Source organism: Hemicordylus capensis, chromosome 1 (genome assembly GCF_027244095.1).
Source record: "Hemicordylus capensis ecotype Gifberg chromosome 1, rHemCap1.1.pri, whole genome shotgun sequence".
In the NCBI taxonomy this organism is placed as follows: domain Eukaryota; kingdom Metazoa; phylum Chordata; class Lepidosauria; order Squamata; family Cordylidae; genus Hemicordylus; species Hemicordylus capensis.
Window position 1 is genome coordinate 147,082,725 of NC_069657.1, and position 18,139 is coordinate 147,100,863.

General features: G+C 46.7%; 1 protein-coding gene across 2 annotated transcripts in view; it reads right to left on the reverse strand.

Annotated features, from left to right (window-relative positions):
• The window catches only part of LOC128335616 (unconventional myosin-X-like), a 123,582-nt gene that overhangs the window by 41,468 nt on the left and 63,975 nt on the right, over positions 1-18,139 (reverse strand). For both annotated transcript variants that reach the window (XM_053274197.1, XM_053274205.1), the window contains 4 exons: positions 17,664-17,788; positions 16,979-17,093; positions 10,021-10,127; positions 1,779-2,081 (listed from right to left, as the gene is read on the reverse strand). In XM_053274197.1, coding sequence (XP_053130172.1) covers positions 1,779-2,081; positions 10,021-10,127; positions 16,979-17,093; positions 17,664-17,788 — 650 coding nt within the window. The remainder of the gene's footprint in view (positions 1-1,778; positions 2,082-10,020; positions 10,128-16,978; positions 17,094-17,663; positions 17,789-18,139) is intronic.

Below are 18,139 nucleotides of genomic sequence, written 5' to 3' on the forward strand. Positions count from 1 at the left end.
GGAGTGGGAGAGAAAAGAATACCTGTCTATGAATGGTCAAACCTGGGGAGTCCTCAACAATTGATTCAATTTTAAGTATTCAATACTTATCTCCAGCAGTCAAGAAACATGCCACAGACTAGCACTTGTTAGAGTTGCAATGAAGGCTTTGGAAAGGATATTTAGATGCCGTGACGTGTCTATACCTACAAAGATTAGAATCGTTCGGACAATGGCTTTCCCCGTGACACTCTATGGCTGCGAAAGCTGGACTTTGAAGAAGCAGGATAGAAAAAGTATTGACGCTTTTGAACTTTGATGCTGGAGAAGACTTTCGAGGCTACCATGGACAGCCAGGAAAACAAACAAATGGATCATACAACAAAACAATCCAGAATTTTCACTTGAAGCACAAATGACCAGGCTCAAACTGTCATATTCAGACACATTATGCGAAAACCCAGCTCCCCTGAGAAGTCCATAATGCTGAGAAAAGTTAAAGGAAAGAGAAGAAGACGATGACCAGCAGCAAGGTGGATGGACTCGATTACGACAGCAATGAATGCACCACTGAGAGACCTTAAAGGCCAAGTTGAAGAATGATCATCCTGGAGAGAATCTATGTGGTTGCTAAGAGTCGACACCGACTTGATGGCACTTAATCAATCAACCAATCCTTCCTTATCTCATACTCTTTCAAACTTAGCTTGACATTTTCAGCTGTGTTAAGACCTCCCCGATTTTTGATTTCCACCATTTTGGAAAAAGATAGGTAACTGGACAGAGAAGATGGAAGACTGGCCACAGTGAACACATATAAGTATTGAGAGGCTGGGTTTAAAAAATGGTTTAGGGGCCAAACTCACACACTGCAGTGCCTCAGCAAAAGTCCGTCCAGCTTCTGTATTTACACACTCAAGGGCCAACCACATCCTCAGCATTGTGCAAGGCCATCACAGATCTTCCTTAAGAGAAAGTAGCATTATAGTGCTAGAAGGGACCAGTTTATTGCAACTCAGAATCAGCAGCCTGCAAGGATATGCCCCAGAGCCTTGAATTTATTTATTCACCTTACAGGCTACGGACATGATCAGATAGGCATAATCTCAGGGATTAGGTGCAATGCCTTGGTGTCTCCAGACACTGAAGTTTAGATGTTCAGGGAGTGTCAGATGGCCACACTGGTCCAGATGGCTTATAGGGGACTGGCATCAGAATAGAAGAGGCAGGCATAACTAGTATCTTGTACTGAGTGCAAGAGCGGTCCATGAAAAAAGGTTCCAGCTAAGCACACAGCTATGAGAACAGAAAGCCGCCATCTGGACAAGCCTTCTCACCAGGGCTATAAGTTTTCCAAAATTCCACACAAGCACATAATTTGGTATTGGCTTCTGCTTTGAAGGAGTCAAGTTGAATGTGTGGAAGATGCTGGGTTAACCCTCCAAAACTATAGGGGGCACATGAGTAAGAATAAAGCAGGAACACAGTAGAAAGAACGACAGAAATATATACACATTTACATGGCATAATCTATGAAATGGGCACAGAATTCAGCCTCTCTTGGTGCACACTTTGGGTTGTCCTGGTACAGAATTTTGTGTTTTTATTTTTATTTTAAAGTGCAGAATAGACACAACTCTGCCTATTGTGAACAGCATGTCACAGGCCTCATTCTCACAAACAGCTGAGGTGGTAAAGTTGTGCCTGGACTTCAGAATGCAGATGGAGGCTCAAATGAGTAAATGTTTCCCCTATGGAGAAACCACCCAATATTCCAAATACAGAAAACTGCCTTGTACCTTTTCTTTTTCTCCTCCTCCTCCTGCTTCCTCTTACACTCCCTCTCTTCTTGCCATTGTCTTTCCTCTTCCTCCTTTCTAATCCTCTCTTCCTCTCGCTGCCTCTGCTCCTCAGCTTCCTGTTTCCGCCTCTGTTCTTCCTGTAGCAGGTGCCGATATAGGCTGCGAGCCAGCTGTCCGCGCCAGTGTTTCTGCAGGACAATGGCAGAGGCCTTCAGGCGCAGGAGGGACTTCTTCCAGAAGTGAGCACGATAATTCTTCTGAATGGTCACGACACTGCCTAACACCCTTTGATAGCTCTTCCTGAGCAAAAAAAAAAAAAAAAAGCAAGATGGAGGTTATAGCCATTCAATGGCCATCCCTCACTAGGGTCTCCTCACCATTTGTCCCAGGCACAATCTCCCCCAGTAGCATCATACTGTCAGATTAGATGATTCCACAGAACTGCAGCTGGACTCTCCAAAACTATTTTCTCCAGGAAGTCATGTGTTCCACGCTGCCCTTTTTCCCCACCATCTGTCACCCACCTGGATTCTGGGTTTTGAGAACCCCCAAGGCATCTCCCTCTTGAGGCCACTCATTTCCTGCTTCCATAACAGATCTGCCTTTCCCTGAGCAGAAAAATAAGTACAAAAACTCCAGGGTGGAACAAGGCACACTCTCACTTAACTGTCAGGGATGATCACTTCACCTAGCAAAATATGTTTTCCTATCCCTCCACATAAAGATGGCAATTTATGTCATAACATTCTTTAATACATATCAGTCTGACCTCCACAGAGTTCTACATAGCCTAAAACATCAGGATTAATGGATGAATCTTACAAAAACAAAGGGAGATGCTGGAGTTGAGCTGGCTGTAATTTATAGAGACAAGCCTCTGCACACACTCAGCAGCACTCCTCTGCAGCCACCCTGCAGGTACATGAAAAACTCAGGGCCAACCTACACATGACGTTTAACATGTAATTAACCTGAACAGAATTAGTTTTTCTTTAGTGAATAGCAACTGAATTGAGATTCCCATGGATTGGGACCACAGCAATAGGAGGTAAAGGACTTTATTAAAGTCCCATTTGCAAGTAACATGAAACTGCAGTTAAATGGGGCAGAGGTTGGAATTCCTGTACATCCAGATGCGTTAAACCGTGGTTTTGTGGCCAAAGCGGCCTGTGGTTTCCCTCGCCAAACCCCAATTTGAACCTTTGGCTTGTAGTAGGTTTGAGGTTTGGGGGTGGCACCGTTACATCCAAATGCAGACCCCGCCATAACTGTGGTTGTGGTTAGAGAGAGAGAGGGTGGCTGTTCCTGGAACAGAAATCATAAACTTTAAATAGCTTTTAATATTTATATTAATAGCTGTACTTTCTGTATTTTAATTGTGTGTTGTTTTAACTAGATTGTAAAGCACTTTGAGATTATTTTAATGAAAAGTGGTATATAAATTGAATGAATGAATAGAGAGGGTGGCCCAGACCTCCCTAGGAACTCACCACTCCATGCCTGCCATGCTTCTTGATGGCCGCCTCCAAACATTTGCCCCGCCCCGTCGCTGAGCTCCTGAAGCCGTTGCCTGGCAACAGGGATACCACCATGTTCCATCCCAAGCTTCTAAGCCTCTCAAACAGAACAATCAAATGGGGGGGGGATGCCCTCTTCCCACTACGTCATTTGTTCCCCCCTCCTGGCAATCAATATGTGAGATGGACACTATGTGCTTTGCTCTCCAAAAATGAATTGATAAAGAAGGATCTCACAAGCACATGCAGTCCCGGTGGCACCATAAACCAGGCAACTCCATTACATATCTGGGAAGATAACATATGGCAGGGTGGCGATATCCGGGGTCAGGTTTAAGAGGCAGCCCCACCCAAGCATTCTTGAATGGCTCTGCTCTATTTTTTGTACAATGAAGCTGGAGAAGCGGGCCCAGCCCCTTATCATTTGGTTAACACATGTGGTGCCTAGGCTGACTCATGAGAAGAACCATCCAGCAGGAGGAGCATTGCCCCAAATGACAGGGAAGATTCCTCCTCTGTGAAAACGATAGAGGCTGCTCCCAAGCAGACTGCTTTCTCAAGAGAGTGGAAGGCTATGGCCATGGGCCATTCACAACTCATGAGAAGAACCATTCGGGAGACAGGGGGATCTGGCAGAATTGCTAATAATGTGCAGTGACAGCCCTTCTCTCATGGACTCCTCTCTCACAAGAGTGTTAGGTCATGGAGACACCCAAGCAGGCCAGATGGCAGATGCCGCCCAGCCTGGTTGCTTGGCACAAGCAAGCCACATTGACAGGTACCCTGGCAACACCTCTTCCTGACTTGGTGACTGCCGTGAAGAAGCAGTCCAAGCAGACCCTCTGCCAGTCTGGCTGCCCATTGGAAGATGTCCATCTTTATTTTTGCCCGGAGCAGTGACCCCACTCTCCTAGGGTCGCGCATAATTGGGGCTCCCCTCTCCCACAATTCCCTGTGGCAGCCGATCTACATGTGTGAGTCCAATCCTGGGCAATCTGAAAGAGAGAGAGGATCTGTTCCCTGTACTGGTGCTTCCCTAGTCTGCCCAACCGGGACCGCCCAGACACATGGAGTGGCAAATTCCCCTTTGGGTTGCCTGTAGAGGAGGGTTGCCTGTAGAGGAGGGTGTCACTGTGTTAAAGTTCTATTATTAACCAGAGAGAACAGGGCCCCCACACAAACAGGGCCCCCTTTATTTGGCTGGCCTACCTCATGAGAGTGCAGTCCGATGGAGGACTGAAGGAGCTCAGGTCCTCCCCAGTGGACTGGCCCTCTCAAGAGAGGGCTAATCCCTGGGTGGCAAGCTGACATGGGGGTAGCAGTGTGATTTGGTGTCCCTGGACTGCTTAACCGGGGTCTGCCATTGGGAGGAGAGCTGGTCTTGTGGTAGCAAGCATGACTTGTCCCCATAGCTAAGCAGGGTCTGCCCTGGTTGCATATGAATGGGAGACTTGATGTGTGAGCACTGCAAGATATTCCCCTCAGGGGATGAAGCTGCTCTGGGAAGAGCAGAAGGTTTCAAGTTCCCTCCCTGGCTTCTCCAAGATAGGGCTGAGAGAGATTCCTGCCTGCAACCTGGGAGAAGCCGCTGCCAGTCTGTGAAGACAATACTGAGCTAGATAGACCAATGGTCTGACTCAGTATATGGCAGTTTCCTATGTTCCTATGTTCCTAAGAGCATCCTTGGTCACAGTGGACCAGACCCAAGGATCCTTTGCCCTCCCTCATATACATATTCCCTCCTAGGAAGTCATCATGATCCCTTCCCAGAGTAACAGAAAAATCGTGCCTCTTGGCATCCACCCACTGCCAGCAACTGCGCTTGTGAGAGACTGTTTGGTGCGGGGCTCTTATGAGGGTGGCGATGCAATTACTGTCAGAAGAAGGGCTTTGCATGCCATTTAAAGGGATTTAAATGCCCTTTCCTTGCTGAGGGTAGGCAGTCCATTCATTCCAAAAAGGTACGATTGTGCTTGGCACCCTCACTTGAACAGCATAGCCAATGGCTGCCGCCCTGCTGACGCCTTGCCCACCTTCTGGCCATGCTAGCACTACAGAGCTTGCTGGGATGCAGCCTTGACAGCCATGGACATGGGAGTGGCTCCTCTACCCTGAAACCGGAGGTTGCTGGACTGCAGTTGGATGAACATCTGTGATGCGTTTCACGGTTACAAAAATTAACCGTGGGTTCAGCAAACTCCGGTTTCACGTTACATGAAAATTAGGCCTAACTCTACTCTCAGCCCTGATTTGTAGGGAGCTTGACTCCCATTTGGGGAGGGGGGTATATGTAGCTGGACCAGGCCCCCATGAAGTTTGTGATCATGGCGGTGGCGGGATACATTAAAGTCCCTCTACATACCCGGTCTGGATCCAACTGCTATTCACAAAATAAAATTTATTAGCTCTAGCAGAGCTAGTAGTGCTTCAAACATCAGGCATTGTTTTCGCCTTCAGATTCTAGGTCCCAACACCAAAATTCCTGATCTGAATAGAAGAAAACCTGAAGTTGGTTCTTTTATCTGCGCTGATATGACCACACCATATGAATGGTCAGGAAGCTGCAGTTAGGAACCTAGGTGTCATATTTTTTGCTAATTGTGACTGGGCAAGTGGAACAAATCTCTCAGTGCTGAAACAACTGCACTGGCTTCCCATCTGTTTCTGGGCTCATCACCTTTATAGCCCAACTTGGCTTAGAACCAGGGTACTTCAAGGACTGCCTTGCCCACTGCAACTTGTCCTTGTGTGCAGATCAACCTTGGTGGTCTTGCTGTTGGTCCCATTCGGCTCAGCTGTCGTGCACTCGGCTATCTGGCTCGGCTGTCGTGCACTTGGGACAGGGCCTTCTCTGTTGCTGCCCCCAGACTTTGGAATGCTCTCCCAGTGGCCATTTGCTCCTCGGACTCCATCACAGTTTTTAGAAAGCTTGTTAAATCTTGGCTTTTTATCCAGGCTTTTACATGATTGTTTTTATTGCTGCTTCTATGAGTTTTTACGCATGTATAGTTTTTATGCTTGTATTTTATAGATTTTAAATTTGGTTTGTTTTTATATTTTTAGCTTAATATTTCTATTGTCATTTTATTGTATTTTTTTTAACTTTTGTAAACCGCCTTGAGATTGTTTTTAATGAAAGGCGGTATATAAATTCATCAATCAATCAATCAATAATATTCGGAATGTAGCAACAGGACCTTGTATGTGGTGGCACCCTGTCTGTGGAATGCCATTGCCCAGGAAGGCTCATCTGGCACAAAGTCTGCATTCCGTGTGATGCCAGGAGAATATCTTCTTATTTGCTCAGGCTTTAGATTAGTCTGCTGTTATTCTTTGTTTTTAATTGCAATTTTTATTTATTGCTATTTGTATATGTTGAAAGATTAAATAAAATCAAGTTGAGCAACGCGCCGCTATTTTTCCCTATATGGGGACAAACTTGACAATCTACATATTTTTTGTAGAATGGTAGCATTGCCCGAGAAAGGTAACTTAGGTGCTGGAAGACTGCTGTCCTTTAGGAGAAAATACCCATGCAAAACACACTTCCCTATTCTGCTGACATACCAGTGGTGAGGACATAGAATGTTAAACAGGAAGAATATAGCAATCATAACTATAGCTGGTTATGCTATAGTTATCTCTGCGTAACTAGTCAGGAACATGCATATTTTACAATCACGTGATCGCATCTTGCAAATGATGAAATTGAAACTGCCACAGAATTCAGCACCCTGAGAATCCCAGCTCTCATTAAAAACAAAACACCCTAAACACCTACTTTGCAGGTAGAAGGTCCCAGGTTCATTCCCTGGCATCTCCAGGTAGGATTGGGAAAGCCCCAAACCCTGGCGATCTGCTGCTGCTGCCACCAGTCAGTATAGACCAGTGTTTCTCAAACTTTTTGGAGTCACGGACCGCTAAATTCTTCGTGCAGAGTTTCAAGGACCGCTACATTCTTCATGCGCAGTTTCCCGGACCAGCAGTTAGTAAAGGGGTTTCAAGTCTGTCTATCTATCTATCTATCTATCTATCTATCTATCTATCTATCTATCTATCTATCAGACTTCTATACTGCCCCAAACTTGCATCTCTGGGCAGTTTAGAATGAAAATAATATAAGCATTAAAATAATTAAATTTGGAATCTTTTGCAAACATGGAATATTAGGGGTTCTTAACCTTGGGTCCCTCAGTTAAACTCCCATAACCCCCAACAACAATGGCATTTGGCCATTATGGCTGGGGATTATGGGAGTAGAAGTCCACCAACGTCTGGGTACCCAAGGTTGAGAACCCCTGAATCTAAAAGCCTGGGTGAACAAATTTGTCTCCAGTATGTCTGGAGTGGAGGTGCTTGTGATTATTCAATGGAGAGGGGATGTTGGGCCATTAGAAAAATTCAAAAGCTACATGGGGCCAATGAAAACAACATACAAGCAAGCCCCACTGATGCTTGCAACAGCGTTCCCTCTCAAGGCGCCTCGACCACAACAGGCAGCTGGGTTTCAATCAACCAACCTTTGGCTGCAAACAATGACCATGCAAGAACCAGCAGCCCTTCAAGTGGCGCCCACTGCCATACTTTTTCCTCCATGCCCCCGCATCGCATACAGTTTGAAGCTGTAAAGATAGGGAATAAGATAGCTGTAGGAAGATCTCAGCAGCACGTGGAGGCAAGGCACAAGAAGGGTCCCACGCCTCCGTGATACTCTTCCTCTTCCGTGCCATGTGCAAAATTGAGGAAGTGAGTGCCTTGATTTCAGTTGGGGCGGGGTTGACTCCCAGTCAGGGACCGGCACTCAACCCTTCGGGGACCGGCAGCGGTCCAGGGACCGGTGGTTGAGAAACACTGGTATAGACCATTCTGAGCTCAATGGACCAGTGGTCTGATTTCATTTAAGACAACTGCATATGTTCAATACATCTAGCATTTAAGAAATTGCAAAGAAAAGCATAAGAGCTTGTGTGCAATTCTTGGTGAAACCTCGGGGTTTAACAAAACGCGGTGGCAGGAGACCAATATTTTTAGAACATAGGCTACTGCCAAATTGCTATAAAGTGGGGATGCGGGGGGCAACTTTGTGCAGAAGACTAGCTTGGGAGGAGGACTGCTGAACCCATCCCAACTCACATCCCCGAAAGCCCTCATTTCTTTCCCCAAATCCCTTTCTCCAGTCTGAGCTTGGATAGACAGGCTGCAGATCAGAGGTTTATTGGCACAAGATTACGATTACCATAGTGCAGATTTTTTTAATGTACAGAATATACCTAACCATAATAATCGTAAATGTGGTAGTGAATGAAGTAATGTAAGTGAAGTAAGTAATGAAGTAGTTTCAGCAGTAGTATCCTCCTCATACATACTGTGGTGAAGCCTTTGTGAGGGCAGGGTCATTATTATACCCTAAAAATCGTATTTTTATACAACAGGTTTGGAGCAAAGAGCTTTTACACAGCCTCGGAGACCATACCTCCAACTGGACTCCAACAGCCAACTGCTGTTGTAGAGGAAAAGGCAGACAGAGTTTTGAGTTCCTTGCTTGAAGAGCAGTGCCTGCCTCCCCCTTAAATAGTACAGGGTCTAGTGTCTTCAGTCAACTTTCTAATGCTGTTCATCAGTCAACATTCTAATCCACACAATTAAATTAAGATTGCACACATTTAAATTATGCCTAGGGGTTCATATACATTGCTCTTAAAAATGGAATCAAAAAGTAGAAAACTGCATATTATATTTGCCATATGTATCTTTTTCCTGACGATCATGGGGAAGGACCTAGGGTGCTGTAGTCCCACCTCCTGGAACTTCTGCTCAGCTGCCCCCCTCTGCTTTCTTCCCGTTAATGGCTTTGCTTCCCCCAGGCTTCACTCACACCATTTCAGGTTTCTTTTTGCAACCTTAAAGAAGACTAGAAATCTTTTTGACAAAAAACAATTCAAGCTGAGATTCTCAAGATGCTGAATTCTGGACCCAGTATCTATTCCTACTATGCTGTGGTGCAATCGTAGAACAAGCAAACTCCAATTATTCTTCAAAAGTGTGTGTGTGTGTGGGGGGGGTGTTTCCCAACCTTGGGTCTCCAGACTTTGGACTACAACTCCCATCATCTCCAGCCACAATGGCCTTTGGGTGGGGATAATGGTCAGGGTCCCCACAGTCTCTGCAGACTGCAGTGACTGTCCCAATGGACACACATAGACATTTGCCCGAACAAGCTGAGACAAAGGCCTGCTCCACTGGATATACCGAGATAATGGCAAATTAAAAAAAAGGGGGGGGGGCGAGAGACATAGGGAAGCTAGGGCAGGGGAAATGCAGGGCCAGCTTGCTTATGGCTCCTCTCTGCAGTCAGGGGAGCCCATCAGGGAAGCAGGAACCTGAGAGGGATTTATAAGGCAGGAAGATCATTCCAGGCATTTCTATTGCTGTGAAAGGAGGCAGAGATTGGGGTGAGGGCAAAAGAGGGAGTGCTGGAACGCAGCATAGGGCAGCTTCATGGAGAATGAGAACTGCAACAGGAGGGACCCGAGAGGGCAGAGATCAGGGCAAGCAGATCACTCTGCAGTCAGTAGCCTCTTGGAAATACCAGGAGGTTTTGGAGAGGGGGCAGGGAAGGAAAGAGCAGGGAAAGCCCAGCTCGAGACAGCAGGCTGCAAGGCGAGAGTCCTGGCAGGCAGAGAGCATTCCAGCAGGGCCAAGGCGGCGATTCAGGCACTGACCTTGCCATGTAGCCCAGGACGTGGGCTCGGATGATGGTCGCCGCCTTCCTCAGCTCCTCTTCCCGGGCCTTCTCCAGTTTTTGCTCCAGAGCCTCCTTCAGGAAAACCTGGCACCCCAGGGAGGAGTTTCACCAAACACAAAGAGAGGAAACAGCAAGTCCCAGGCAGCACTAGCAGGTCCCATGCCTGCCTGCCTGCCTGCCGTAACAAGACACAGAGGGCTCCTTTTAAGCTCCTGCGCCAGAGAGCCGTCCCTGCTCTGCCAGCCCTTCCCTTTGGGTGCTTTCGCTGATGGACAAGGGAAAAAAGTTGTGCAGGGAGATGAGCCAAACTCAGCCCAGCCCCCGCACTCCCTTGCCACACTGTGCTCAAGGATGAAGGGGGAGAGGGAGAGGGAAAGGAGAGGAGGAGGAGGCACTGCTTTTAACTCTCGATTAACCCTTTCTTTGACACAGCTACATCTGTCCAGGCTAGCAAGGCCTGCAACTCAAGAGCCCTAAAGAGGCAGAGGGACGGATGTGGCTTTCCTAGTCACTGCAGGCAAAGCTGGATGGAACCCACAGTGAAGGAAAATATACAAGAAAACTGGCCCAATTGTGCCAATGTACCCACTCCAAGAAAAAACTGGGATTGTGAGGGAAAGGAGAAAAATGAGAAGGAAGACTCTTTCCAGAGACCAGTTCTGCACTGCAGCTAATTCATACTATTTCCCCGGGCTGCTTCTTCTGTGCATCGCTGCCTCTTCCCCACCCCATTTCCCCCAGCTGTCCTGTCAGATGCAGGATTCCTTCCCACTGCCTCCTCTTCACCCGGCTCTCTTCCCAGGACTGTGCTCATCCCAATATGCAAAAGAACAGGTGGTTGTTCTGCCTTTTCAGGCACATCTGGATACTGTTCTGAACCCAAGCCTTTAGTCTAGTTGTGCCTCAATGGCTACATTTGCAGTCTTAATGGATGATGTTTAACTGGACAGCAGAATCATATTGTGATTGATCCTAAAAGCTCTTTCAGTGCCCTGATCACAAGGTGATCAGGGAGAGCCCAACTGCAGGGTCTTGAAGCCATTTGCGGGCCTGCTCTTTTCATTTCTGTTCATTCCTGGCTGGGCAATTCTCGAGGGGTGCAATGCTTAGGGCCAATCTGACTGCCTGGCTGTCTGGAACACCAGCATTTCAAGGTCTACACTGAAGCAACACACAGTCCAAGAGTTGTGTCCCAGAATCCACTGCAATGCAGCAGAGGATGCTGGAGTGTAATCCAGCATCCTCTGCAGCATTGTCAGAGGATCTCTGTGCCAGATCAAATGGCACAGATATTTGGGGTAGCAAAAGGTCTTGGACTGCCACTGATACGGGTCTGCTAATCTTCATCCCTATAAGACTTATCCTGTGGAGTCCCACCAGATTACATGTTTCCCTCACAGCCTGGTTCTGGTGACTGTGTTAACACAGTTGACACTTGCTTTTCATAGTGGGTCTGGATGCATCCCCCCAGGTAAATGTCAAAATCTACAGGGACAATGAGCATAAAGAGTGAGATGACAATCTCAAGGTCTGAGAGAGACCCATGTCCAGGATGTCCTTGTATTTTGAATACAAAATTCCGGGGGGGGGGGGGGGAGGAAGGGTAGTAACAGCTTGCATGAAAACCTCCTCTTCTATAATCATTGTTACTCTTTCAGGTTGGGTTCAACCCAAGGCCATTAATATATGCTTCTTCCAGTAGGAAGGAGCTCAATGACACATCAGTGACATAGCTGGAGACAAGATGTTAGGGTGTGCTTACATGAAGTCCCCCCCCCTCATTTGCAAGGATTAGATGCATAACATCTGGGCATCCAGGCCCTGCAAAGCCATCTGGTGCTCACAAATTCTCCAACTATTTGCACGGTAGAAGGGGATGGAGCGCTGTCTGTACTCCTCTTCCCATGATGCAATGTTGGCGCTGGCTTCTCCTGCACCATGTCCTTCCAAAGGCTTCTTGCTGCACTTCTGATTTAGCACTAGCATGCTGAACCAGGAGTACAGGGGACTCCTGATCTTGTTAATATCCCCCGAGAGTGCTATAATGGGGACTGGAGAGAGATCAGTGTGGATGCCACATAGTTTATGGGCTGGATGTGCTGAATTAGAGCATCAGAGACTGCAGAGGGCAAAAGCATTTGGTTGCAACCTGTGTATACGTACACACTTTTAGCAGGTGTTGGACACATGGCTTTGCTTATGCATTGGTGCGGAGTGTATTTGCATTTTTAAAAAACCCTCACAGATGCACTTCAGATCTCTCAAGCCTGAGGCAGGAAAACAGAAGTTCATGGAGACCCTGGTGTGAAAGGCAGAGCTGGCAAAGCAGCAAGAGAGTTTCTCTCTGACTAGTTGTGCTTTACAGTCAACCACTGCAACAGCCAGTACATCCACCCCACCCTACCCCGCATCTCCCCCCAAAACCTGTTCTATTATCCAGAAAAAGTCCAAATCTCCACAAGCCGACAACTGGCAGCTGCTCTGCTCTGTTCCTAATGAGAAACACAAAGGCCATCCTGCCTTCCCCTTCCTTTCCTGTGCTCCACAGTTCCTTATACTAATCCTTTTCCTTCCTCCACCAAACAATTGCTCAGAACAGAAATTCCCTTTAAATATATTTCACAGGAAGCACTTCCCACTCCTTCCTCCCCCCCCCCGCCCCGCTCTGCCCAGCACATGTGCAAGCCGACACCCACACATACGTGTGTGCATACTCTTTAGGGCTCCCTGTGCCCACAGAGCCCTCCCCAACACTCTGGAGGCCTATGGAGAATAGGAACAGAACAGCCCCAGGAGGCTCACTGGGCGGGAACGCACACTACTCTCAACCTCACTCTCACCTCAAGAAACAAAGAGGGGCACTATATTTCCCAGCAGTTCCACACAGAGAAAATTATAGCAGGGTCTCTTGACAAGTACAAAGGGACTGGACTCACAAGGCAAACTCATGACTGCTTATTTCAAGTTTGTAGAGGAAGACTGTGTCTATGCTGCCAGGGCTAGGGTTACCATCTTTTTACTGACACTCTCCTGTGCCTTTGACAGCAGCCTGGCACAAAGAAATGCAGCAGGGAAAGCTCTCCCCAACACTTACCTTTATGCCAGGAAAAGCTGCTTCAGCTGCTTAATTTCTGTGTGTCAGGCTGTTGTTGCAGGCACAGGAGTAGGGCCAGCAAAAGACAACGGTACCTGCAGCACATGAATGCCAGAGCGTAGGATTCCACACAAAGGCTATGAGAATGATCATGCAGACTTCTGTCACACATATATGGTGCTTATAACATTCCCCTTCCAGCAGAAGATACCTCTCTCCACTTGCCCTAAGGGCCACTTCACAGATTACGTTTTTAGGCAGGTACCTAAGCATGTAACATACAAACAAGGTAAACACACACGTGGAAACATGTCACATATGCACACTCACTGGAGAGCCAAGATTAGCTGAAGCTCTTTGTTGAATGTAGTACACTCCCAACCTTGCATTTCCTTGACCAGGTGTTTGTCCTTCATCCACAATATATCACACCCCTTCAGAAAATCCCTGATCTAGTCATTGGGCAAGCCTCTACCCATCCAAACTCCAATGGAGAAACCCATCCTAATATCGCTCTTGCCCCCAAGCGTGGCGTATCCACTTGGTAATTGCCTTCTCCTTCTGCAATGCAAATTGACAGGGGATCAGGACAAACTGAGAGCTGGTACAGCATGAGCCATACAGGTTAGATGTGCATCCAGTTCCTGAGGAAATGGTGGTGCAGCCTTCGCTATGCTCCCAGCATTTCTAGAAGGCTTTGGGACATTTGACAGAAAACAACCAGACATCACCTACTGCTACCCAAATAGCCAAAAATTGCCTCTTGAATTGCAGAGGCCAAAATATCACTATTACTTAGTAGCCAGAAAATGTGCTTGGAATGTGCTTAGATTTAACCTACCTGCTATCTCTAGGGTTTCCCTCCTTCCTTATCATCTCCATCTTGTTGCTTACATTCAGAATTTACAAAATTTTAAACCAACCAACCATAATTTGTGTCTGGAAATTTGTTTTCCTGGTTTAATATAATCAATTAGCTCTTTCAGAATTTATTCTGGACATGGTTCCCTTTCTTGCTCTTTGTTAAAAAGCTGGTCTTCTTTGCTCCTATTCTGCCTCTGCAATTAATCTACCGGATGGACTGCAGAGTGTCTTCAGTCCACCCTGCTGCCCCTCCTCTTGCTCATCCTGCAAAGGGAAGCCTTTGAAGTAGGGCTCTAGCACAACCAAAGTGGCCCCGCCTCCCTGAGTACCAACGGGAGGACAGAGAGACAGCCAGTTCCTTCTCAGATGGACCAGCAGCTCAGAGAGAGAGGGGGAGAGAGAGAGAGAGGGAGAGTGAGTTCTATTGTTCTCAGTGGGATCAAGGGTCAGCCGTCTGCACACCAGTCACTTAGAATCTGTTCTGCTTAATGGCTTCAAGGTTGATTTATTAACTTCAAGTGCTTGGTATGCAGAAAGCAGTTTCCTTTCTGCTCTCTCATTAGTGGCAAGGCCCTACTTGGCCTTCCTAGCTCCAGGAATGATGCCTGAGCTTTCTCCTTCAGCTTCTTTGCTGGGGCAGCTCATTCAGCAAAACATAGAACTCAGAACGTGCCCAGTCCCAGGGAAATGGCAATCAAATGCCACAAAATAGAGAACAGAAATGACACAGAAAAGAATTGTTGCAGCCAACAAGGTCCTTTCAGCACATCTGATGGGGTCTAGTTACTTTACACTAGTTTCTTCTCCCTGATTCTGGCATGTTTATAGCACTGAAGTCCTAAGAGAGCAGATGACTTTTTACTACATGACACACTGACCTTGCTAGGTCTGCAGCCCACCCACACACCCTTAAAGGAGGAAGAGTGCCTGCCCTTATGGGCTGGGTGTTACTGCTCAACTATTTCTATAGTTGCTGCCCCAAGCAACTGGGGTTCCTAACAGCTGTTCCAACTCACAACACCTAACGTATTCCTAAAGACACTGAGCAAATGTCTCAGGCCTGCTGCGTGGAAGAAGTTGTGTGTCAAAGAGGTAGATATACTAGTAGTAGCACAGGTTCCTAGCCACCTAATGGTGCAGTGGGGAAATGGCTTGACTACCAAGCCAGAGGTTGCCGGTTCAAATCCCCGCTGGTACAGAAAGATGCTGAAAGGCATCATCTTATCTTTGGGCAGCAGCAATACAGAAAGATGCTGAAAGGCATCATCTCATACTGTGTAGGAGGCGGCAATGGTAATCCATCCTGCATTCTACCAAAAGAAAACCACAGGGCTCTGTGGGCGCCAGGAGTCGACACTGACTCGACGGCACACTCTACCTTTAGCACAGGTTCCTAATGGCATATAATGAGCGTTTCCCCCAGTATCCTTCTGAGAGATGGATATAGGAGGATATGGAGATGTGCCAATACAACTGAAAATATAGCAAGTGGCACGTGTTCACTTAAATACAGACCCTAATTTAATTGTTGTAGGTGGCAGTGAACACTGGATGTTACCAAGAACTGCTCACTTGCTTTCAAGTCTGTCTTGTCAGCCTTAAGGGCCAGAAACTAAGTTTTCTTTTAAATAATGAAGCTGAGATACTGAACCATACATTAAGTGTGATATACTCAGTCCAGATTCTGTATACAGCATTATAAAACATACATAGTTCTGAGTGTAACTCCTACGCTTCTAAAAATCTCTATGAGTGAAAGAATTGTTAATCCATTTGATATTCACTATAGATAATACTGTATTATCATCATCATCATGATCTTTCTCCTACGCATTGACATAAACGTAGGCATACAATCAAGACTCATCTCTAAAGCTTCTTTGTGCCTTTCAATTACAGTTGTTGATTTGGAATGGAGAAAATAATAAATAATATTTGCTGGTCTTCATTCTCACTCTCCCTCACCCCCCACCCCACCCAAAACATCTAAGCTGCTTTTGCTTTATTCATCTGGTTTTCCATCAGCAAAAATTTGCAGGTCAGCTGGACACTGGATGCCACCCTCTGCCAATCTAGGTCACAGATGACTGCAACTCTAATGTCTGCCTCGTTGTTTAAAAAATGCTGGCATGAGGTTGCCTCAGACAAGGAGCTGTTTTGTACTAAATCAGATGATAGGAACATCTAGCCCAGCAGCCCTCGAAGGTCTCAGGCAAAGGTCTTTCGTTTGCAGCTCCTTGAATGGAATTATCTTTTAACTGAAGATGCCAGGAACTGAACATGGGGCCTTCTAAATGCAAAGCATGGAGTCTGCCACTGAATTATAGACTCACTCTCACTAGGCATCGCACCATTCCTCAAGATAAAATAGCACAGTCTGCTCTACAACTCTGCCTCCGATCTTGAGAGGATGTTTGCAGGGACCTTTATTTTGCAGGACAGACTAGGAAGGGGGTTGCATCTGAATCCATACACTTTACATTGTGTTCAGCCCCTGGTCACCCACACTGCAAGATCAGGAGTGAGGTGGGGGAAGAATGCAAGGCTATTGTAGGGACACAGTCTGTATAGCTGTACGTCAGCCTCCCCCTTCCTCCCACAAACAGGCAATGTTTCCCCTGCATATTCTGATACATTTGCTCATGCTCTCTCTTCTGTGCTAAAATGCTTAGCCAGTTGCATTGGAAACTCCCATACTGACACACCCTTAGAATAAGCAACAAGGTGTGCACTGTATTTCTGATACAGGGGCTTGCTTGGATTCAAAGGGATGTTTGACCACCCTATGAGTAGATTTCTCTGGCAAGGAAGTGCTACTGGGATCCAGTAGGTCAGCAGCACAGTGTAGTCCGTGAGTGAGTTAGGGGCACACTCACCAAAGTTTCTAACAGTGGTAGCCACTATCATGTACCCAGGTGGTCCCTGGAGAGAGAGTCGGGCATTACCCCACATGATCTTTTACAAGCAAAAAGCATACCTTGGTTTTCCCTAGCTTCCATTCTTGCTGAGCACCGTCATATGTCTTCAGGAAGGCTGAACATGTAGTCTTTGCACTGTCTGGATTGCTCCAGTTCTTCAACAGCATCTTGTACCTGAGAGAACCAAATCAAAGGGCTTGATCAGGAACATATAACGCAGTTCCTCTCTCTCTCTCTCTCTCTCTTTACTTCAGAGTGGCAATAGGCCGGAAGTTTCCATGAGCTGGCAACTGGCCACCCATCCTCTCTTTCCCAACAATCGGCAGCATGAGTCAACTGAAGCATCTGGCTCCAACCACAGTAGTGCAAATACTCGGACTAGGTGGCCCAAACATTAGATTAACAAATTAAATATACATTGCTCAGAAAGATTATTCATCCAGTCAATAATCTGAATGGTTACAGACATGCCCTTTGTGCAGGCAAGAGGAGCAACGTAGCAGACAGCGATAATTTTCCAATTGTACAGAAGACAAACATTCTGAGGAAGAAGATGGCCTGCCCTGACTCTCCCTACACTTTCACCCAAAGCAGATCTTCCAACTTTCCTCATTCCCACACACAACACACCTTGAACCACCTCACCCCCAGTCTAGTCACATGTACCCCAAATCCCAAAGCAATGAAAACTACGTGTGGATGATCAGCAGAACTCCATCTTCTTAGTTGCACTCTCACTTTTACCTGAGGAGGAAATCTTCAAAGAGCCGCCGAACAGGAAAGCCAGCTCTCCGAACCTTCACAGTCTCCAGCATGCCTGAATACTGCAACTGTTTCAGCACCACATCTGGACTGAAGAGGTTTGATGCCTGGGCAAGAACCAGGAGCACAGACAGGACAAGGGGAAGAGAAAGAAGTGATCTGCTTGTATGAAAAGTGTTTTATTTGCCTGAGCATTGTGTAGGGCATCCTCAATTAACTAGCCCCATGCGTGTGCACACAACACACACACAAGGGGGTAAACGTAGCAAATGGCAACTTGGGCTTGAGAGGGAATTGTTGCTATGCAAGATGCTGCTTCAAATGCACCCAAGGAAATATATACCATGGGCTTCAGTGCAATACAGAGTACTTCCCCTTACAATGAGAATCTGCTATAGATCCACCACTGGCTTGAAAGGTCAGCACTCTTTGTACTGTTCCTTTTAATGCTAACTCTG